At 34.1% G+C, this 24,519-nt stretch overlaps 2 protein-coding genes across 2 annotated transcripts in view; both read left to right on the plus strand.

Annotated features, from left to right (window-relative positions):
• LOC143237190 (zinc finger protein 704-like) overlaps positions 1 to 19,611 on the plus strand; it is a 31,958-nt gene extending 12,347 nt beyond the window's left edge. The window contains exons 3-7 of the mRNA XM_076476170.1: positions 5,688 to 5,917; positions 14,012 to 14,106; positions 14,536 to 14,764; positions 15,578 to 15,685; positions 16,370 to 19,611. Coding sequence (XP_076332285.1) covers positions 5,688 to 5,917; positions 14,012 to 14,106; positions 14,536 to 14,764; positions 15,578 to 15,685; positions 16,370 to 16,555 — 848 coding nt within the window. The 3' untranslated portion in view covers positions 16,556 to 19,611. The remainder of the gene's footprint in view (positions 1 to 5,687; positions 5,918 to 14,011; positions 14,107 to 14,535; positions 14,765 to 15,577; positions 15,686 to 16,369) is intronic.
• A 514-nt stretch (positions 19,612 to 20,125) lies between these two features.
• Positions 20,126 to 24,519, plus strand: part of LOC143236275 (zinc finger protein 704-like) — a 26,185-nt gene continuing 21,791 nt past the window's right edge. The window contains exons 1-3 of the mRNA XM_076474540.1: positions 20,126 to 20,197; positions 21,876 to 22,080; positions 23,585 to 23,671. Of these exons, the coding sequence (XP_076330655.1) occupies positions 20,126 to 20,197; positions 21,876 to 22,080; positions 23,585 to 23,671 (364 nt within the window). The remainder of the gene's footprint in view (positions 20,198 to 21,875; positions 22,081 to 23,584; positions 23,672 to 24,519) is intronic.

The raw sequence follows: 24,519 nt of genomic DNA on the forward strand, positions 1-24,519 counted from the left end.
GGGAAGGGCGTTTGTTGATCCAGAGCCGCACATCGACCCCGGTAAACAGTGCGAAGGGTTTCCGTTTTCCCGGACACTTGTTTACAGAATTAGATTTTAGTTCTTCAAAACCACATTGAAAATTTATGTGATAGGCCGACTTTATTTTAAAATTATAATTTACAATTAATGGTGTAATTGAGATCGTTAAATTAGATAATACAAGTGTTTAAATCAACGGCTGTGACTCGTATAATTTATGTTATTGATAGCTCATCATCAAAAGAAAGTAAACTTTTAAGGTCAGAACTGAATGAAGCCTAACTTGAAAAACAAATCGGTTAAAGAAATACAATGCAATCAGTTAACACAACAGAAAACTACAGCCTTTATAACAATTAGAAGCCATTAGATCATCAGTTGATCAGCTATATTCGTAGGTAGCCTGAATAAAAAAAAATTCTAACGAGATTCAAGCTCGTCTTGGATTCATGGCCCTAAATCTATATATAGGTATACTAAGTTTAATAACACAAAATAACATGTACAGCTGTAAACACGTTAGTCTTAAACCTGTATATATGTTTACTAAACTAACAACACAATCTTGACAACTATTAAATAATAATAAACATAGCTTCGTAATTCTGTTAATATTCTTTATATTCATCTACAATCAATCATAGAGAACTAATTTAAAACAATTTGGTGTTGATTACCTCAGCAAAGATATTGCTTTGAATAGTTTATCAGCAACAAGGAGAATAATTAAGCCTACATTTATAAAATGAACAGTAAATTACTTGAGTAGGATCCTGTTGTGAGCATTGTGTGTTAATAGTAATTACCATACTTCTTGTGTTAGTCTGGTAGTTTAGTGTATAATTACATTAGAAGATGTAACAATAAAGTGGTTTAGTGTAAATATATCACACTATTAAAGTGATAGCGAGGTTTAAATGTAAACAGTTTTACGTATCATAAACTTTGGTTTAATTCAAGAAAATGATTTTAGAATTTGAACTTTACATTTACCAGAGGAGTAGTGTATCACCCCAGATTTGTGTGGTGAGTCTAAAGCCCAGCCTTTTATAAACATAGAAGTCTGTAATTTCCTTTCATAGTCTACTGGTAAGTACAGTGGCACTGGCTGGTCGGTGTGAGCAGTTTGTTTTAAAGTGATTAGTGTTGCTAAGGCCTGGCATGGCCTAGCGCGTTAAGGCGTGCGCTTCGTAATCTGAGGGTCGCGGGTTCGCGCCCGAGTCGCGCCAAACATGCTCGCCCTCCCAGCCGTGGGGCGTTATATTTGTGACGGTCAATCCCACTATTCGTTGGTAAAAGAGTAGCCCAAGAGTTGGCGGTTGGTGGTGATGACTAGCTGCCTTCCCTCTAGTCTTACACTGCTAAATTAGGGACGGCTAGCACAGATAGCCCTCGAGTAGCTTTGTGCGAAATTCCAAAACAGACAAACAGACATAGTGTTGCTATACCTGGTGTTGTATTGTACATCACTCTCAGCACTCACTTTCTTTTACCAAACGTAATTACCTGAGTAGATGTGTGACAAGTGTAACAGACTTGCAAAAATTACCTTTGTTTCTTTGCTGGACTTTGGGCAAAGCTACACAAGGGCGACCAGAGCGTAGCCCTTCCTAATTTTGAAATAACAAACATGAGGGAAAGCAGCTGTCAATGCTACCCACTGTCAAACCAAACTTTCCGAATAATGCCAAACTTGAATAGTTGGATTTAACTGTTACAATAATAATGCACGGACACTTTAATGTGTAGAGCACTTTCATTTTATTTTTTGCAGTAATGGAACATGAACCACTTAACCTCAACTCCACTGTCCACTATGCTGACTGCTGGATATATTAAAATTGTCATATAATTTACCAGTCATATACAGTACACTATTAAATGCATACAATGTAAAAACAGGATTTAGAAAAAAACAAAAAATGTTGAATGAATGATTATCTTTTCTTATCCAAGGGTGTGACATTTTTTACCACCATACATATGTCTATACATGTAAAATTATGTAATATATTACCCTGTTGGAACAACTTGCTTAGTCTGGCCACATAACATTCATAATGCACAGTTTGGCTAACCACAAATATTTCTTTTTTCATGTGTTTAGTTTCACCAGTGCAAAAGCTGGCCACAAACCTAAGGAGCTGTAGAAACAGGTGACAGTAACTCAGTGATCCAGTGACTGGAGATTCCTAACTAGCTAAGTCCAGCAGTTGTTTGGTAGCTACTTCTCCCTAGTCCAGTGGCTGGATGATTCCTAACTAGCTATGTCCCTGTAGTCCAGGGGCTTTCTATCTATAGATCATGGGGACTTCTCACTAGCTACTTTCCTCTAGTCCAGTGGCTTTCAATCTATAGATCATGGGGACTCCTCACTAGCTACTTCTCCCTAGTTCAGTGGCTTTTAATCTATAGATCAGGACTACTAACTAGCTATTTCTCCCTAGTCCAGTGGCTTTCATTCTATTGATCAGGACTCCTCACTAGCTACTTCCTTCTAGTCCACTGGTTTTCAATCTGTGGATCAGGGGAATTCCTAGCTAGCTACTTTCATCCTGTCCAGTTGTTTTCAGTCTTTTGTTCAAGGGATTCCTACGAGCTATTTTCCTCTGGTCTGGTGGTTTTTAAACTGTAGTCCAAGGTACTACTTACTAGCAACTCTGAGGTACTCCTTCAAGTAATCCTTTGAAAGGATACATGATTATGGAAAGGGAAAGGCAACATGTTCTATAGGTCTTTTTGTGGTCCACAGAGATGAAGAAAATCCAATAAAAGGTGATATGTTATATCATTATTATTAATATTATTTAGGAACAGTACATGGACAGACTTTGTGCTAAAAGTCTAAAAAATAAGGTACATGAAAGTGAGTCTCAAACCTAGAACCACCAATGCCAACCAAGCAATTCCATGAACCCATGAGTGAAAGCAAAATAAACATATTATACTCTGTCAACCCCACCACATCTGCAATATCCAGTGTCGATGAGACCTTTCGCACAATACCAGGCTGGACAGGATACAACAAATATAGTCGTGATCCTGAAATATTTCGTGAAAAAAAAAATTATGTGGATACGATTAAACAAGAAAACTGTAACTATTATTAAGTTTTTAAAGTAATTCTCAGATCAGATGTGTAGGTAAGAATTAATAACACAACCTGATTTTATTTTAACCATGGAGAAGCTAGTTCCGTGAATGTGAGTCACGACCCTAGAACTACCACTGACAGATATGTACACGCGACAATGCGTCCAACATGTACAAATTATCGTGTAATACTGGGGCGTTGATGATAAAGTTCACTGATCATCGTCACAGAGCATGCGTGATGGCCTGAACTGAGCGCAGACCATTTTAGTAGGAAAATAAAAACAACAAATTGCTAAGTGAAGATGGTGGAGCTACATTGGGGTTCCGGCATTCCTCACCCTTCATCCCCTTAAAAAAAATTACTTGTTTGTTATAGAGGTTGAAATATTGTTTGTTTGTATAATTTCGCGCAAATATACTCGAGGGTTATTTGCGCAAGTTATCTCTAACTTAGAATTGAATAGACTAGAAGGAAAGCAGCTACTCAGAAACACCCACCGCCAACTTTCTGCATATAATTTAATAGCGAGAAGTGGAATTGATTGAAACATTATAACACTTCCATGGATGAAAGTGTATGTTAGGTGATGGGTGTGTTTGTTTTCACATAGCAAAGCCACATCAGGCCATCAGCTGTGACCACCGTGGAATTGAACCCCTGATTTTAGGGTTGTAAATCCGTAGACTTTCCACTGTATCATCTTGGGACGGATTCGAATCCGCGAACTGGAGATTACGTTTAGAAATATTAGAAATCATGGTGAAAGGTATTAGCCATCACGTGATGTGTCCTTTCTGAACTGTACTTATCCGTAAAGTAAATGAAAGAACCGGTTTTGAATACTTTTAAACATTTGTGTGCTTTGCTTCTCAAAATAATAGAATATCTTAAAATAAAAAAGATAAATAATAATAGATGCTAGTAAAATAGAACTAACTGTATTACTTGCAAGCGCACAGTAAAACAAAGGAACCGGTTTTTAGACAGACTCCAGGAACGGAAATTACTGAAACTTCTTCGATGTTGTTTGAACGTCCAGTAACTTAGATCATTTCGAGGGTATATATAGTTTTATTATTAATATATATTTTTTACAAGACTTCTCGTATACTGTAATGATACCACCTGTTGTACGTCACAGTTTTATACAGATTTGGTTATCGTACAAGACTGAAGTTAAATATAGCGTTTCTATCTTTTTTTTTTTTTTTGTCACAGGATACAACATCAGTTATTATGTACCCACAGTCGTGTCAAATCCTCCTAACAATTTGATTCATCCTCAAAATTGTTATGTACACTGACCCAAATGACCACTGGGAATTTTGTGTATTTCGTTACATAACTAATTCTTAGTGCATCGGAAATGAAACCACTTCTAGTCTTCTACTCTCTCTTTCTTTATCTTTCCGTTTTTACTTACGTCATTCGACGTCAACCGCTTCTTCGTACTGTGTAACCGGTTAGGAGTTAAAGCACGTGCTGTAAACAAGCTAAAAACAACACGAGTTTTGGTTTAAGCGTTTATCGTTGTAAAATATTCAGTTCGTATATTTAAGTATTATGAGTATTGTGTTGCCTGAGTGAAAGTGTACCACACTTCTATGTAGGATAATAATTCGTAGTGATTTAAACATGAAGTATTGCTCAGTTTTCGTTATAATATAATAGTAAATCTATAACGAAAGACGGAGAAATATCTTCAGATAAATAAAATGTAACAGTTGGTTTAAAATTTATGATAAACATAACGCCAACTGTTGGTGATAATACGCTGCAGTTTAGACGACCGAAGCTGGTAAAGCATTTAAAAATCAGTAGGCTTAGAAATTGTGATTAAAATCACGTAATCTACATTTTTTCCCCACTTTGGAGAATCATTTATTTCTCATCGTCTAGTCTAATTGACAAGTTAAGGTATTGTTCGAGAGGCCCTTTTAGGCATTGGCATGTGGAAGACAAGACCTTTCTGAAAAGCTATTTTTATACGCAGAAGCGTTCCTAGGTGCTTAAAAGTTTAAGCCTCGGCTCCATATATGCGCGAATTTTCTGCGTTATACTATAATATTGATGAGGTTTTCTCTTATGATTTTTAAAGACGCCAACCAGGGATTTAGGGCACTGTCAAATAGAATCGGGGCTTGTGTCTAGCGATACTTCTATTTACACGCCTTTGACTTTCAATATGAAACTGAATTTTTGAGAGGAATGTGGTTGTGAGGCCGAGAGATTTGGAGTTTATTTTTTTTATCGCAGATGTTAGGCCTAGTGGTTTCTAATGCTTTACCAGTTGTAACAGGTATTTGTTGTTTACAAGAACGAGTGTATGTGTACGTTTTAATGAACCTGAATTAACTGGAAGTTTTGATGGAGATACTTGTACTGATACGTCAGAACATGGACGTAAACTAAACAAGTGTCCTCAACTACCACCTTCTCAGTTAACGTATGAGTTTTTGTAATGTCATTGCATTTCTCTTCTGTCAGGTGATATATATAAATACACACACACATACATATATGTTACCGTGTTCTTATCACATTCTGTTGTAATTGTTTTGATGCGTAGGTTCATATGCGTATTCTTGGACTAGTAGCATTAGCTCCGGTTTTCAAGGATGGGACAGTCCTCGGTCCGATACAAGGACAGCTACACCTTCTCCGCCTAGCCCTCTTGTTGCCATGGAAACCGTCACCTCGCAGCAGAATGGCGCCTCCTCGGGCCAAGTGTCGGATGAGGGCATTGAAATGGACGAGACAGTTGGTTTTATGGAAGAATCTCTTTCAGGGAAATGTAAGGTGAGCGTCTGCTAGCAAGGGTAAACGAACTGATGATATCTGAGAAGTCTGTTAACCTTGACTGGCAATGCCGAAAGTTAAAAGTGGGAGGGGGATTGATGTATCTTGAAGGTTTATAATAGGAAACGCAGTGATGATTCACTTATACTTACTTGTATAAGTATTAATTTCGACAAGCACCTGCTCTTACCCCTTAATTTCTGTTTCGCTTCATGTTATGCAACCTCGTGTATCGTTCAGGGGGGAACTGTTTCTCAGAGGTCTTTGCCCCAGTATGTATGTATGTGTGTGTGCACGTATGTATTTCGTTCCGAAATAAAAACATAATGCTACACAGATAAGAAAAAAAAGAGGTAAAACTGTTCTTTTTAAAGAGCAAATGGAATACAAACTACCCTTGTTCATACAAAATATAATTGCTACACGCGCAGAGAGCGCTTCGAAACTCATGAATCGTACTTCGATCGATGAGAGTATAATTTGGTAATGATGTTCTAATTTATCGTTTAAATGATGTATTTCAAGAAATAATATCTTCTGTTGTACACAAACTGTTTCAAATATAGGTCTTGTGAAAAACTTGCCTAATAATTGTACACCCACAATAAGCACCCGGTTTTCACATCGTAATTATACAATTTCGGTAGAGGTACATCTGAACGTTTATTCGAATCAGTACGTAGAATTTAAGTTGATTTTAGAACTAATGTGTATATTTAGATATACATGAATTATATGAGGATATGGTACCCTTACAGTTACTTTAATCGTCTCTAGAGGGAGCCATATATCTTAGTAACACCGTGTACAGCGTCGTTTTAACGCGAAGTGGTGTGAAAGTTCATACAAGTAACTCTGAAAGAGACATGAACTTAACCTCTTGAACAGGCAGGTCTGTGTGTGTATGAAAAGGGTGTGCACTTGCCTTAACAACCCCACTTCCCCAGATAAGTTCTTATGATCCACGCTATATTTATGTTAACAAGACGAAGTTGTGTAGTTTACATATCAAACACGATCAGCTAACGGGGGGTACTGTACTGGAGAAATCTAGGATACACAAATCTTCAAAACAAACAAATTCCAAAGAAACGGAAAACAAAAATTGAAAATATGTTTGCTCTTAAACGCAGAGCTACACAGTGGTCCCGTTCACTGTATGCACCAAGGGTATCGATATCAGGTTTTTAGCATTTTAGACCCTTGAACATGTCACTTAACTGGTAAACCTATAAAGCATATTTCTTTTTGCACTAGAAGAGCCAACCTTATTACCAGGTATAATTTTTTCTTAACTTCCAACAAACGCAAACTTCCATATATTGATTCAACTCTGAAATTTGTGTTGTTGTTGTTTTCTCTCACAAGTACCATTTGGGTTTAAAGTTAATAAAGAATTGATTTATAAGGGAAAAACATGACTGTTGAACTTCATTAATTTGTCCATCACGCAGACTCATCGGTAAAAGTAACAGTAGTTGATTTAACCTAGTTCCGATCTTTCCTGACAACCAGCTGTTTTCCCTGTTGCTCTCTGTTTAACGACTACGTCATAGACATGGGGTCAGCACTTGATAAAACAGCATTCTCTATTGCGTGATTTATCAGAACCTTAGCAAGCAGTTAGCTTACATTTGACCTTTGGACTACACAGTAATGTATAGATAATATAGAATGATATGTATTAAAAATGCACCATATAGTTTGGTTTTGTAAAGTCCGCGTAGTTTCCGTTCATGAAAGGTCAAATGTAAGTTTCCATATAGATCACGTTGGAGCTGCATGGATTAATGTCTTTATGTCTTGAAATATCGTTTCGCGGCACTAATAAAATGTGGGTTTAGAAGAGAGGCAGAATAAAGTTTTCCTATTCCAAGTCGGTTAAATATTTATAGAGGCACTGATGTTGCTATCAGTATTATAGAGTACTAGTCAAACTTTGACTGCACGTGGTAAACCAGTTGAGTTGAAATAAAAATAATGGATTATTCGATAACCGAACAGAAATAAAAACTGATCTTACGTACACAACCACACTTATTACCATTTCTTTATTACCTTGTAAACTAACCAGTTTCGTTTAAGGAGTACTTCCTGAAGTGAATAACAGTTACTTTCACTGGTTAGTTCTTATAACTAATAGGTGAATGAGTTTCTTGTGTTTCATTTGAGCTGATTACAGTGGACTTATTCCCAGTGGATCTCATGTACAACAGAGCTCATATGCGTAGAAAAAAAAAGGAAAGACAGAAGTGAGAGCTATTAATAACGTTGGTGGTATTTATTAAAGTCCAACACTGATAAAGTTCTGGGAGGTTGAGAAATGTGTTGGTTGTTAGCGAGAAGGCCAAGGTTTTATTACAATATAAGGGTATGGCGTATCTTGAAATTTTTATCACCAACAGATACGACAAAAAACATTATTAAACCAAAACAAAATTGTGCTTCCGTTTGATTAATGAACCTTCTTCCTTTCTGAAATATTAATTCCCAAAGTTTTTCAGTGAACGTCACACAACAGTTGACGTAACGATGACGTCATTAGGCCTAACCCATATATCCTTCTTGCTAACTGAAGGTTTCCACTTTTGACCCGTTCATTATATTGATATATATATATATATATATATAAATTAACAAAATAGATAGACAACTAAAGTTTAAAAAACTATCGTATTTACGTGAACAGTAATATGATGGTTAGGGGCGTAGATTTTTTACACCCAATGGGGGGAATGATTTTTGCGACCACGTATGTGGACTGTTCAATTTACAAATTGGTAATCTCTGATTACGTTAACCTGAAAGCTGTAAACATGCAGTCACAGAGTAATCTTGTTGCCACGATACCTGCATGTATACTTAGGCCTACTGATTAATACTTACGAACTATCGCTTAGATCGAAAAGTTTAGAAGCACGCCTGTATTAAAGATGTACATTTCGGCTACTAAAAAATCTTACATCTAGGCCTAATTATGTAATTCGATTGGTAAGAACACGAGAATCTCAAGAACAAACACACAATTTGTAGTCCTGTGATGCAATAAAACAATTCAACAGACCCAACTGTAGGGGGGGATGGTTGTATGCACCATACCCCCACCTAAAATGAAGGGAGGATATATACCCCATCCCCCCTAAGATCTACGCCCCAGATGATGGTTATACATACGTTAGAGTCGCACCAAACACGGTCAATCCCACTATGAAATTTAATACGTGTGCAGTGTACAAGTAAGCCTCCCAGCAATGGTACAGCAGTATGTCTTTGGACTTACACTGCTAGAAACTGGGCTTCAATACCTGTGGTGGACAGATATCCCATTGTGCTTTGTGCTTAATTATGAACAAACAGACAAATATAAGTAGGCATACTGTGAAGGTAAACTGTCAAAAGAATATGTTACTTGAAATGGACTATTAAAAGCAATTGGGACATGTGATGACCAGCCAAAAAACTACAACCATACAACAATATATGTGTATTCATAAAATGTTTTGTATTTAGTGGAGGAATTCCAGCAGTTTTGCCCGGCATGGCCAGATGGTTAATGCACTCGATTCGTAATCCAAGGGTTGTGGGTTCGAATCTCCGTCACACCAAACATGCTGGCCCTTTCAGCCGTGGGGCGTTATAATGTTACAGTGTATCCCACTATTTGTTGGTAAAAGAGTAGCCCAAGAGTTGGCGGTGGATGGAGATGACTAGCTGCCTTCCTTCTAGTCTTATACTGCTAAATTAGAGACGGCTAGCGCAGGTAGCCCTCGTGTAGCTTTGCGCGAAATTCAGAAAGAAACATACGTTACAGTTTGTGAGTCATAAATAAAATGTAATTTATGAATCATAAATAATTACAAAACAGTTGTTACTAGTTGGTTGTTAAACTGATTTTCTGGCGTTTCACGCTGTTTTAAAACAGGTTCAAGCGAATTTGTCCTTCGAGCACTTTAACGGTTCCAAAATTTGTCGAGTTACGGCGAAATTTTCTTGTTAAAAAAGTTTATTTCTCATATAGATACTCAAATGGACTATAACCCGAGCGCTGTCCACTACGAGGGAATAGAAACATCGGATTTTAGCGTTTTGTGTATGCTAACTTACCGTTGACCCACTTGGAGACTCAAGGAAACTTAGGGGTTGGTTGGCCATGTATTATGATGATTTTAAAATTTTATCGTTTTTGTTCTAGCATAGAAGAGGATCTTACTAGCAATAGGCACTTGATTTTAATTCAGCGTGGCGTCAAATAAAATAATTATTTTAAATATCAAACTTTCGATGTAATGACGATTTTTTTCTTCCCCAGTTTTAGCTGAAATCGTGGGTAGAGATTGTTGAATATATATTTCAAAATCCGTGTTAAATTTAATTTGTTCATAGTACGGTGATATGGGTAGTATATTTTCAGCAGTAGTTACGAATCTACAAGAATTCTGACAATAGGGCATTGTTTTAATTTTCACTCTCAACACTAATTCAGCGTTATCTACGTAAACCGTAACCGGGAAACGTACAGGTTAAAAACTAAATATCTCAGTCAGGCCTTACATGACGTTGTCATGTATTTACATAATGAATAATTTTTAAATTAGTTCGCTTTCCTCGTGAAAATGAGCCTTTGTTTATCAACTTTTTCAGTTGTGTGTAACGTAATCAGATTCGAAAGATCTAGATTCGTGGTTCGACGTGGTACGTTCTAAAATATCCCGTCGTACTCCTAGATACATGTTTTATCAGTTGTTTTTTTTTCTTATTGTTATTTTAGACAAAACAGCCCTTTTGTGAAACAAAATGGGTTATAGAAACAGTCTTCAATGGGGTCAGGTCCATAATGTTTAAAACATTAAAGTCCACGTAATTTGTTGTATAATCAGTGAATGACTGCCAGTATCTTCAACCTTATTGATATACTTTTCTTGCCGATTACGTAGTTCTGGAATATAGATTTGTTCCTTCTTTCGACCGTTTATAATTTGTAGTCTCATTAAATTTCTTTCTTTGGCTCAAAGCCAGATTTTCTGTACCGGCCGGCGAGCTGTGACAGTGAGCACGCCGGCCGGCGGTATGTCGTAATGTTATTACAGTTCTAATATGTAGAATATTTAAATCTCACTGCGTTGAAAGACCTCGTTTTGAAAGTTACTTAATTTTAAACGGAAGGCGGTTCCAGCCTAGCTACCTAAATACTCCCCCCCCCTCTTTGGTTTAGATTGGGGCCGTTGCTATGAAACGAACTTGGTTTTCCAGTTTTACTATGTGTAACAAGACGTCAAAATTCAAGATAGGCACTCAGTTGGAAATCGTTTCATATTTCTAGGCTAATCGCACCGAATCATTGTTTAGACAACCGTAGTTGCTAATTATGTAGAATAGTTATTTTAAAATAATTGTTTACAACACGCCCGACTAAAACACTCGCATTAAAACGTTTGTAGAAAGCAACAAAATAGCACGAATCTTCCATTTTTAATATTTTGGGCACTTCGAAGTGTTAAACGGTGTTACCTTCAAGTTAATTATGACCTGTTTTCTGATTGGCTTAAACTGTATTATAAGTTTTGTATGTAATGGAAGTCTCATCGAATTTATGACAGTTATAAAGCCGTGAGAAAACCAGTGCTGTAGACTGTTTTAGAACTTTCTCTGTCATTTATGTTAAGTACATTTAAATCAAAGCTAACACTTTGCAACTTAATTTCTTATTAGTTTACCCGGCAGTTCGTCAACTCCTGCCTATGTAGGTTGCCCAGGAAACACTATTTTCAGTATTCGATTAACCGGTTTAGACATCGCAGATAAAGACCACATGATTAGGCTGTAAAAGTAACACGACTTCCTTTTTACTTCTGTTAGATTTCTGTTGAAAAAAAAAAACTTTCTCAGCTTTAGGATCTCGAGTGTCATTAGCTTTGTTCGTTTCATCAGTTATTGTTTTGTTTCTTAGTTCTTAGAGAATGCGTGACACATGTCACGTGCCCACTTGTTTCACGAAACAAAAGTAGTGGGAAGTAATTTTTTTGGGCAAGTTTTACGATGAATTTAGACACGATTAGACGGTAGAGTTGATTATGTGGTAATCGTGGCGTAGTGCAGACGTGATACACAGTAGAATTTACTACGTGGTAACCGATCAAACAAGTATCACGTAAAGCTGATTTTTAATATTTGTTCAAATTATTTTCTCAAATGATAATTAATATGTCTTATATTATGTAATAAATGCGTCTAAGTAACGTTAAATATGTATGTTTTTTAACTTACTGAATCAGTACTACTATATACAAATATATATGTTGTGTTTATGTACATATATACATATATATATTTTAAACTCATGTTGTTAGGGTTATATACTATGGTGTTCAGACGTGCCCCAGTTTGGCAGTGAGGCTTATCGAGGACTTTGACCCAGAACGTTAGGCCTAAAGTCTCCTTACATTTACTTGCAGGGTGGTTTATTTTTTTATATAAGTACACAGCGAGTAAAAACATCATGCATCAGTAATTAGTGTCTTTGTTTCATGGCTTCGCGACTACTTTTCTTAGCTGAGAGAACGAACAATCAACTGAATCACAGAAAACTTCACTTAGTTGAGATCAGGGTAGAGTAGATGGGTTGCAGTATTTGTAGGAACTTATTACCACAAACAAGTGAGAGGGAAATAAAAGATTAGAAGTGCTTTGGGGCGAATTTATTTTTAAAATTCCTGGCCAGGAAAAAAACAAAAAACATGCTCATATTTCCACGAGTGACCTATATATACAAAAAAGAAAGGGAAAAATAGAAACGAAGTAAAATATCCTTAGTGACTGGATTAAATTACCTGTATATTGTTCTTTCAAAATCATAATACCAGAAAAAAACATTTTTTAGAGTAGAAATAAATTGTTTGTTTGATTTTGAAATTCGCGTAAAGCTACACGAGAGCTATCTGCGCTAGCCGTTCCTAATTTTGCAGTAAAAGACTAGAGGGAAGGTAGCAAGTCATCACCACCCACCGCCAACTCTTGGGCTACTCTTTTATCAACGAATGGTTGGATTGACTGCACATTATAACGTCCCCACGGCTGAAAGGACGAGCAGATTTGGTAAACGGGGATTCGAATCCGCGACCCTCAGATTACGAGTTGAGCGCCTTAGCCACCTGGCCAGAAATAAATGAACTTTGACATTTTGTAGTCAGGAGCACCATTTTACAAAAGCTTTGGAGGTGGGTAAAAAGACCGACGTCGCACCCCTTTCCCCATATACATTCCAGTTCATATATGGATTATATGCTAAGACGTAATTTATGTGTGTCTGTTAATTCGGCCTTACTAAAATTATTATAGGGGCGACGTATGAGTTACAGGGCCGAGAAGAAGTTACAATGATACAGAGTAAGAATTTTTTTAAAAAATTAACTCATACCTTTGTAGTTGACCCCCAGTAAAGCAAGTTTTTTAGTAGAAAGTCAAGTTTCTATTTAATTGTTTTGTTGAACTTTCACATGTGAATAAGTTTTGTTTTGGAGCTGTTTTCTTTCTCATTAACCTTTTCGTTGGTAATGTTCACTATCAATATATATATATATATAAACCAGATTATTTTACTAAACTGCGAAAATGATTTTAAAAAAATCAACAACAACAAAACATGCCAGAGTAATCGGCCTCGTGTCGGAAGTACTCGGCCTTACATCGAGAAAACCTAATTACCCTAATCACAACATGTAGAGCGAGGCTATGTGGACTCGAAAATATGTGACCCACTTCTACTAAACGCCAGCCTTGTTTTTAATTAGATCACTCAGGCGGCAGAGTTGATTAGATATTTTAATATTCAACCCTCCTCTCTCACACGTAATATATATAATCCAAGTTAAGGATTTATCACGAAAAGGAAATACTGATATGCAAAAAAATAAAGACGAAATACGTTTTTTTTTTGTGGTTTTTGTTTTGTAATTTCAGAATTTGAATCTCAGTTTTAAATATTTTAATTAGTAGAAACGATAATTTGAACTAAAAAAAGTGTGATGTATTTTATGGCTCTGTGATTGTGGTTCCATCATCTTTGTGAAAGATATTTTCTTGGCCGAATTTTTGTAGACGCGGACTGTGTTCCAATGTACGTGGCCCGGCTGCGGCAAGCAGTATTATCTGTGCGAAGATGTGGAGAAACACGTTCGTATGCGTCATTTACGGTAAGTGCTGACGTCTAGTAAGAAGTTACTGAACTATTCTTTTCCAAAAGACATGTCATTTGAAATTTGGCCAACGGTGTTAAGAACGTAAAATAGCTCCATGCATTACACATGCATATATTACTTATTGTATAGATACCACGTTCAAATATGTGTGTTTTGTAAACTTCCAGATTTTGTATGTATTTGAATTCGTTATTACTAAACAAGCATTGGAAAATTAACTACACTTCCTATATTCACAGTTGGTTTTGTTTAAAATATTTTAAATCTTTTTTTATCTACAATTTGTTTACTTTCAGGTTTTATAAAGTTTTGTTAATCATCCTAATAGCGTGCTTTCTGTTGAAATTGTCGGATTTCAAGTAAGATATACAGAGCTAAGAGAACAGGTTTTACTGCTTTTAATCAGGTATTTTCTTCATTTAGTCGTTCTAAGAATCAACTCTCAGACCTCAGCGACGACCACGAAGAAGAATTCTATTACACAGAAATTGAAGTAGATGAAAAGCCAACTCCTCCACGTGCTAGCCCTGAGATCCTTCTCTCATCTCCTGAATTAGCCAACATCTATACCTCATCTGCCCCTACCCTTAGTCACCTTGATATGGTGAAACCTCCCCATGAAAACCCAGAATATAGAGAACCTCAGAAGGAGGTAAAGACAAGACTATGTTTTTATATGACAAGAGGAATTTTTTGCTTTGTTTAATTCTTTGTTGATGAAATAGTTTCCAACATCATTAAGTGTAACATGAGACATTTAGAATACTTTTTAAGCAGTGTTTTCTTTAAGTCTCTCATTAACAAACAAACAGAAAACTCCTAGTAATGGCATAGAGTTATTTAGTATGACTTTTAGAGATTTTCTTTAAAAGAGTTTATAATTTTCCTATTAGTGTAAAAATCCAGCAGTTTATTAAAACATATCTGTGTTGCCATAATTGGCTGTTCTGTTTTTTTTTGTAATGTAATGAAATTTCATTCATTATTAATATCTGAAGTTGTTAACTTGAACTTGTATATCGTATTATGTATTCATTATTAATATCTGAAGTTGTTAACTTGTATATCGTTATTTGATTGTTTTTAATATGTGTACGTTTCCTCTGAATCATTCTCTCAAGTAATCATAAGTCCTGAAGATAGTGATTTAAGTCCAGGGTTATTTACGTGAAAAACATGAAGTAATAATTGTACTTGAATAATAAACAGTATAAATCTCTGGCCACTAGTGAAAGGTTTCATATGTAAAGATACAGACTGTACCTTCTGAAATACTGTTATCTTCTTACTCAGTTGTTAGTGTCAGTACTCCTTAAATAATTTAAAGGCTTTTGTATAAAAATCTTAAGTTTCACAACTAGTTATCCTCACTGTAATAAAATAATATTTTCCGTCCCTTATTATTATGCTGTTTTGTTTGCTTATGATTCATTAAAACAACTGATGTTTTGTTTTGAAAAATCAGAGAGACCAGAGTCAAACATCTCTAACAAATCCAGACACTATCTCCAACTTCCAACCCATTCTTCATTGGCAACCTCATGCATATGCTGTCAGTGCTCCAAGTGACATGGTAAGGAACTATTTATTGTTTTTCAAAATTTGAACACCTTGTGTAGTTAATACAAGTTGCATACCTCACAACTATCTAGATTTTTTTTCACCCACTTTCCAAATTATAAATTTTATCCACTAAGTACAATTTCCAATATTTGTGCAATCACTGTTTTTTAAAAGTTGGTTGTGTTTCTGTGAAACTTATTGAACTTACTGATTGTCACAAGTACTAAGATTAAACATAAAAACCCAAACTTATCATTGTGAAGTTATGTAATGCCCAAAATGTTCTGAAGATTTGGTGATGTTGTGATGAATATGTGCAACACATGATCTGAAGTGCAAATGTAGTGATCAGATGTTAGAACTTTGATTTATAAATTAGTCTTATGGGGGGTATCATATGTTTTGTTACCTAGTGAATTTTCTAAAACTTAACTTGAATAAACTTGAAATTTACCTTAAATATACTTAAATTTTCAAACATTTGCTATGGGGTTGGAGGACCCCCTAGTAGGCCTTCACTGCTCTCTGAAATGTGTTTATTGAGATTTGTCCATTTATAATGTTGGTAGGTCATCCAGCTGAGTATGAGAGCCATTGTGTGCCAGTAGGTTTATAATATGTAAAAGTATAAAGCCATTATAAATATTGAAAATAAGGCTTTGTTGAAAACAGTAATCTTTTAATGATTCTGCAGGCTTTGTCCCCAAAGTACTTGCGACTGAGTCCTAAATCTTTGTCACCTACCATAAAAGGCTCTCCCACACAGAGAAAAGGTCGCTCTGAGGTCCACAAGTGTAGAAAGGTTTATGGGATGGAAAATAAAGAGCAGTGGTGTACTCAGTGTCGCTGGAAGAAAGCTTGTTCCCGATTTCTTAGCTAATGTAGATGGTCCTCACCAAAGGCGTTTTTAAGTTACAGAGACCGAAATGACAGGAAATGCAGAGGATGTAGCACAATTTTGATATTCAAATAACGTGACACATGTGATCTCAGAAAACCTGGGATAAAGGAACAGATCTCACCGGCAACTTTTTTACCAGTTTTATTGCTTGTAAGAAAAGTGAATACTGATAAGTAGTAGTTCCAACCTTTTGTTAATTATTACGTTTATAGAAAACTATAATACAAATTTTGAAAGACATTGGTCATCTTTTTCTTATGTGATTTTGATACCTGTAAAGATGTAAAAAAACAAAGAAAAAAAGTAAAATATTTATGAAGAAGATTATATGTGTATAAATATACAAACAAATACATATATATATATATACACTAATTAAACTTTTGTATTATGGAGAGGTTTTGAATTGGTTGAACTGTTACATTTATACTGACAATAAATTTGGATCAATTCTATAAAATTTGGAAGTGATAAGCTTAAATGTGTAAAAAAACATGATGAGGTCTGTAAAATTGTAATGGATTGTGAAACTATACATAAGAAGGATCTGTTTTCATTGTGCTGGCTGGAAATATTTTATTTATATATATTGTATTTTAAAGATATATAAATTCATCTTTGTGTGTTATATAACATTTTATATTTGTGAAAGATTGAAATGATATACTAAGAATCAATATTATTGTTTCCTTGTTCCTTGTTAATCTCAGAATATCTCCTGATTCCCTATAAAATATAGAATTAATACTGATTTCTTCAGTTTCCTTGTTATCGAAATAACTATGTCTTGTATTAAATAACCTTATTAGTCTAATTTGGATTTTCCCCCTTTTGTACTTAAACTTTCTTCTTTAAATGGGTTACCAGTCGATGGCAAAACATGCAAAACTTTTGAAGTATGAGTAAAACTATTGATAACTTCTTCTTACTGCAACATGATAGGCCTTACAGAGCATGCTCAAAACCCAAATAAATGTGACATTTATATAGCTCTAGTTGTCACATTGAGTATCGTTACTATTTTTATATTGAAATTTTAATTTTGTTATAAACGTTTGAATGTCTGTTAGCAAGTGTTAAAATATCTTTGTGAAATTAAAAAGAAAATATTAAATTATATTGTTCAACAAGAGAGTGTAAAAGAAGTACTTGTGTATGTGTTTTCCATGAATGTTTATATATACATATATACACATATATATATTAAACAGTGAATGCAACATGTTTGTCTGTTCTAGTTAACCCAATTCATGTGCAAAAACATCAGAATAAAAAAAAAATGACAAAGGCACTGTTACACAAATATTTTAATAAACCAACATCTGGTCATTGAGGTAGTACAAAGTTCATAATGGCTGTAAAAAAAATGTGCCATAGGCAGTAGTTGTGTAGGCTTAAAGTACAAATGAATTTTCTATAAATTATCACTAGGTCATCATGACAACTTTTCATTATATGCCATTGGTGTTCACATTTGTAAAATTTATATGTTTGCCTGTCCATGTCAGAGTTTGTAAATACACTCAGTTTGATGTTTTCTTTTGTTCAATGAGTTAATCGCATGTGGGTTTGTGTTTTCATTTAGGTACTTTTTAACTAATATTAGCTGACTTATGGAGGTGTTGCACTGTGAAGGATCTAACTGGCTTATAAATGATTGTTTTATAATTGTCAGATTATGTATGTAAGTGATAAAGGATTTTTGTTTGGGTTTTTATTATTATTTTTACACTAGTTACGGTGTTTGGGCTAATAACTTCAAGATATACCATTTGGTCTATGGCTCTGTAAAGCTACATTGAGTGACCGTTGGCTACATTGGTGTTTCGTGAGGCTGGCTATTGGGTTATTTTCATATGACAATCATAGTTGTTAAATGTTATTGTCCCATGGAAGTTTATCAGTATATATTTCTATGACTAATTAAAGTAGCTCATTTTATAAGTAACTTTGATGATGACAGTTGTTTTAAAGGGTCAGAACTGCAATACTGTGCACATTAATTACTATGTGTATCTTGGCTACTGACTTTATTAAACTAGTTATTAAATCTGTAGATTGGAAGATTATTTATAAAGCAAATTTCTAAGACATGGATGAAGATGTGGAAGATATCCAAAAATTATTTTTGAAAAATTATTTGGGTATTTTTCAGAAACTTGTAACATATTTTCTGAATAGCCTGTCAGACAGTAAATCCTCAACATCCTGTGGTACATGCATGAGTTTACATTCTAAAAAACAAATTTAAAAGTATGCAGTAGAAACTGGTCTCAAACAATAAAATTTATAGACTTTAACAGCTTGTAAGATAGAAGAAATTTGTAAAAAAAATACATTTCAAAGTATGCAGTAAAAACCACACTAGAATAATACAACCTAAACTTTAACATCTTTTAAGACTGAAATATTCTAAAAAATACATTTCAAAGTAAACAATGAGAAAACAGACTCAAATAATTAAATTTAAATGTGAACAGTTTGTAAGATTGAAATATCCTAAAAACACATTTTAAAGTAAAGAATATAAACCAGACTCAAATAACAAAATCCTAACTTTAACTGTTTGTAAAAATTAAATATTTTATTCTATCTGCTAAATTAGTTTCAGGTTTATGAATACATGGTCTCACCACTATGTTACTGAACACATTCCACATAACTCCAGGTTTGAATGCATTATAAGAGCTTATAGTGGGTTATACAATATGGTTCAAAATTGGTGATTGGCTGTCATCTACTTGATAAATAGTTAAGAATTAAGGATTACTGTACCAGCCATTTCTATCTATATGTTACTTAAGGTGCTGATTAGGTTACAAACACCGATAACATAATGTACAAATAATTAAGACCTTATTAACATATTGGAACATGTAGTTGGTTAAGTATTTATGTAGTTTAAGTAAGTATACACAAATGTCAACTTTTTTCATCTATTATCGAAACTGTTCAGTTAATAACCATGGAATAACTGTTGCATGAAATGTGTAAAATTATAATAATGTATTTCAAATTAAAAGTGATTTAATATGCAGTTCATGATTAATTGTATTTATTTTCTCCATAAAACATTTACATTAATTAACAATATAATTTAAGTGCACATATCATCTATGAACAGCATATAATATCATATATCCATGCATTGGCGATAGTTGAAATGTTTATAAAGTAATACCACACAAATTAAATGACAGTGGATCTTGAAAGCTAAATAAACTTCAATATCATACATCACAAACATAACCGTTTTAATATGTCATGAATTTGGCATTGTGAATTTGGTGTATTTGTATTTCCAGAAAAAATCTGACAAGATGTCACATAAAAAGCTTCTAAAAATTATCTCTTTTTAGGTGTGAGGAATAATTTGATTTATTGGATAGGAAACTGACTAAATAGAACAAAACATTGTTTTTATAAATGGAGTTCAGAGAAACTAGGATAAAGCCACAAGTGGGATACTCTGGGACTCATCAGTAAATCAAATATAGCAAAACTTATAATACTGACGATAAATTTGATGGGAATAACCTTAGCAATGATATGAAAGAAAAGGATTTTGATTTTCTGGTTGGTCAGCCTCTTAAACCATCCAAACAGTGTGCTTATGGCAAGGTAAATTGGAATTTGGGTTGTATCTACAGAAACATTGAAGAAATACAGGTCTAACCAGTATATATGTCATTGATTAGGGCACGTTTGGAGTACTTTGTTCAATCTTGGGATCCTTATCGTAGACAGGACATTCCTTTGCTGGAAAGAGTTCAGAGAAGAGTTACCAGGATGGAAAAGTTGTCGTACAAGGACAGGTTAAGTTCTCTATAAACATTCTCTTGAAAAAATAAGTGAGGGGTAATTTGATTGAGGTGTTTTAAGATTATTAATTAAACTGATAGTCATAATGCATTATATTGTTTCTTATTTAATGGTTAATTAATATGTTAGAATTAGAGCCATAAATATAAATTTTGGCAGTGTAGAAGTCACTCACAGAGCTTTTTTTTTTCTCAGGGTGATTGCATGTGAAATCGATAGCTTTCAAATGTGGTGGATGCGGTTATTTTACGGGAAGGAATAATAAATATTCAAATTATAATAGTTGACTTTGAGTATTTGGCATTCATTATAAAATTTAGGTTAGTGTTTGAGACGGCGTATATAGCACAATAAGTCTCACGTTGCCTTTAAATTGTTATGTGTAAATAAACGAATTTCCAGGTGGTGCTGCCATCTAGGAGGATATATATTTAAAACGTCATATAAGAAATGAATTTTGTTAAAAACGCTGTAACATATTTGAATTATGGTTGATTACATATTACTTTAACTAGTTTTACCTGATGTATTATTTGATAATATTGTACTTGAGTCACTAAAGCCGCTATTTTGTGCTGTGAAGTAAAATGTTGGTTTTAACATCCTCTAGATTGTTACTACGAACGTGACTTTGTGAAATATTATTTTTAAAATAAAATGGCAACTTTATTCAATAACTTGGATTGTCTTTGGAATAATCACTACTTATACTACAAAAAATGAAAGTACCATTGACTAATCTTTGAATCTGTTTATTTTGTGCGCAATTAATAAAGTTAAACACTGACTTGAAGGACACTTAACCGTGAAAGAATGTAATTATCTTATTTGAATTCCAAAATATATATTTAATTTTTATAATAGATAGTTGACCTATCAAATGTCTCTCGAAATAAATATATTCAGTTGCTGTCAAAACAAGTAATATAATTTCAAGCACTTTTAATGTTGATCCTGAGTGCTTGTGGATTGTTTTCGACTACATCTTGGTGTTCATGCTGAGACCTTTTAGCCCTATCTAATACGAAGCTACTTAAAACAGCTGTCATATGTTTTTTATTCGAACCAACAAACTAATATATCAAGCCTTACATAGAATTCTGTAACGATCAGAAGACCGATAATTCAGTTCTTAAAACACCGAACAAATAAATTGAATGTCCTGACAATCAAGACTAAATCTGATCGAGACAAACTGTTTCTCATTCACTGCAGAAACTAAAATAATATTTATTTCTAAATCATGAATATTTTATTTAAAGGTTTTATTGTCTACTTTATTTGACTTGTTTTAATTCCATTTGCTAAAAGCAATATATATATATATATGGTTAAATGAAACACGTTAAATTTATTATATTTAGATGGCGCTTGGAGCAAGTAAAAGGATTTTATTACGTACCTTATATAAATAAGAACGTCATACTCCCACTTTTTTACGTTGTGAGAAGTAAAATTTTGTTATTGTAATTAATAGTTAAATTCATTAATTTATGAAATGTCTGAATTTGATGCATTTAATAATGGAATTTCACCGGAAGATGACCCAGCTGCTGAATTTCTGGCAAGAGAACAGGATGAATTAGCAGGCCTAGAAGATGATGTAAATTTTGAGCCTTCAACATTGACAACTGCACCATCCGAGGCACACCAAGTCACTGCTAATTATCAGAATGATAACGGTAAATCTTTTACAATTTTAGAAGTATTACCATAATGTTTTGCTTTGAAATTACACAGTCTGAATGAAAAGTTTGTAAATACGATATTGAATATCGTTTTAGAAATCAATGCTACGTAAGATGGAGTGAACCATAATGGCCTACTGGCGTGAGATTTACTGCACGGTTTTTTTAAAGTGACTTAAAACACTTAGCTTAATGAAATTGACCACCACAACTGATATAAACAATGATTAATTAAGATCTAATTAATGATGATTTTGGGTTTTCGCGTAATTAAAATTGAATAGTTAGTTAAGTTACAAATATTGGCATGTCAAAAGACATTTTCTCGCAATAATAACAATAAATTGAATAATGATGCATTAGAAAGGTAAATTTTATGAATAATTTTAATGATGTTGTCTTAATATAGTAAAACTTTCGCATTCATAAAAGTGCCACAAGCCCTGTAGAAGAAGAGTGTCTGGGAGCATGCACCACCACATTTTCTTTATTCAGTGAAGCAGCTTTTGTAATCTGGTAGATTTTCGAGATCATTGCCATGCTGAATTTGATCTAGATTTAGACAGTCGAACAGAATTCAGTATAGGAAGTTGCTAACTTACCTTAAAAAATGGTTTTTGAATACTAATGCATGTGTGAGATAATAGGTCAGATAAATGACTTTCATAATCAATACATTAATTTCGGTAGCTCTGTAGATATATTATAAATTGTGTTAATGAGAAGTTTTCGTTATATACCATTCAAATCATGCAGCCCTTAGGCTAAAAGAAATTTAAGCTTTTAACCTGTTTTGATTTTAATTTTTGGATTGGATTCAGACTTTGTTATTTAGTACTTGTATGATTTGTCAAGACTTTGAATTGTAGAAATTACCTTTAAAGTTTAAACTTGTATATTATTTTGATTATTTTTGTGTTCTAACTTTTAAAGTTTAATAATTAGATGCTTGGTACTGCTTTAGTATTTTAACTATTTATTCTCCATTCAGCTGCTACTTCTAGTATCAAATGCTATTGGAATTACACCCTCTTGAGGTGTTCCAGGATTAATTTTGGTTCTTCCAGCTATTGATTACACTTTTAAATTTTGATTTATATTTACATACAAGTGTACTATTATCATAACTAGAGCACAGTTATAATACAAGACCTGAAGCACTTCCTGTTTTAGTTATAGCATGTTCAATTTAAGAAACATTGGAGCTTGGTGTAAAGATATGAAACTATGACCTTCTGACTTTCTAAATAACAAAAATTAATGAATGATACTTATTTATATTTTTCTTCAATTTTTTTCATTCTACTGATGTTTAATATATAAGAAACTTTAAACTGTGTGTTCTGTATACTCGTTGAACTTGGGGGGGGTTCAACACTGCTTATCCCTTTCAGCATGAAGCCAAACATTGAATTTTTTATGTTCTTGCACACTTATACCATCTTTGCAATGTGGACCTCAAAACATTGTTTAGTCCATTGAAGTAAATATTATCCAGAAATGCAGCAGTACCAACAGGTACCCTTTGACCACCTTTTGTGTCAGCTTGGAGCAAACACTGTGTTGCTTACTACTGGAAATCCAGGTAAAATAGTTTTTCTGGTTAACTGTGCAGTGAACTCACCACATTGTAATTGTGGCTACATTCAGGATCTTCAGAAAAAGTGGCCAGTACCACTTTTTATCACAAATCATTGGGTGTTATGGTGTAGGTTATGGGTGTTATGACATCTTTCTCTCCTCTCTACACCTCTTGTTTTGTATAATGGACCAGAGCATGTTTCCTCATTGCTAGTAATTGCAACAACAGATTTGTTTACCATATTGCTAAGTACACATTCCTGTTACTACTCTCAACATCAAAATTAGCATCTATGACATCAACCAGTGTGGAAATGATATATGTCCAGTGGTTGCTGTGGGGCTTTTTGTTCCTTTCTTTGATACAACTGAGTTTTTTTCTCCAGTGAGAAGTTCCAGCATGTCATCTGAAATACCGTTTTTCCAACTCTCATAGTGATGTTCCAGCAAGTTTTCTGTTAAACCAGTGTTTGCTGTAGGAAGAGTTTTACCAAAACCACATTTTATCTTACACTTAAGTTCTGTTTTTGTTTCTTTGTAAACTGTCATCCATCATCACTTTTAGTTTCTTCTTCCACTTCAAGTTTTACCCTGGTTCATATTCTTCTTGTGGGCTATCGGGAACATTTTTAGTGTCACTTACTTGGCTACCTGAGTCCCTGGTAGTTGGAGCCAATATGAAAATGTTGAGTGCATGCCTGAAGTTTTCTGCAGTGTCTTCTTGGATTGTAATTACTGTCATAGGTTTTCTGACTCCATAAAAAGATCTTGCATCCATGATCTGTAAATCAGATTTTTTAAATTGTTTTTTCATTATTTGTGATCATAAACAAAAAATATTGTAAGTGTTAA

Source organism: Tachypleus tridentatus, chromosome 13 (genome assembly GCF_004210375.1).
Source record: "Tachypleus tridentatus isolate NWPU-2018 chromosome 13, ASM421037v1, whole genome shotgun sequence".
NCBI classification, from domain to species: domain Eukaryota; kingdom Metazoa; phylum Arthropoda; class Merostomata; order Xiphosura; family Limulidae; genus Tachypleus; species Tachypleus tridentatus.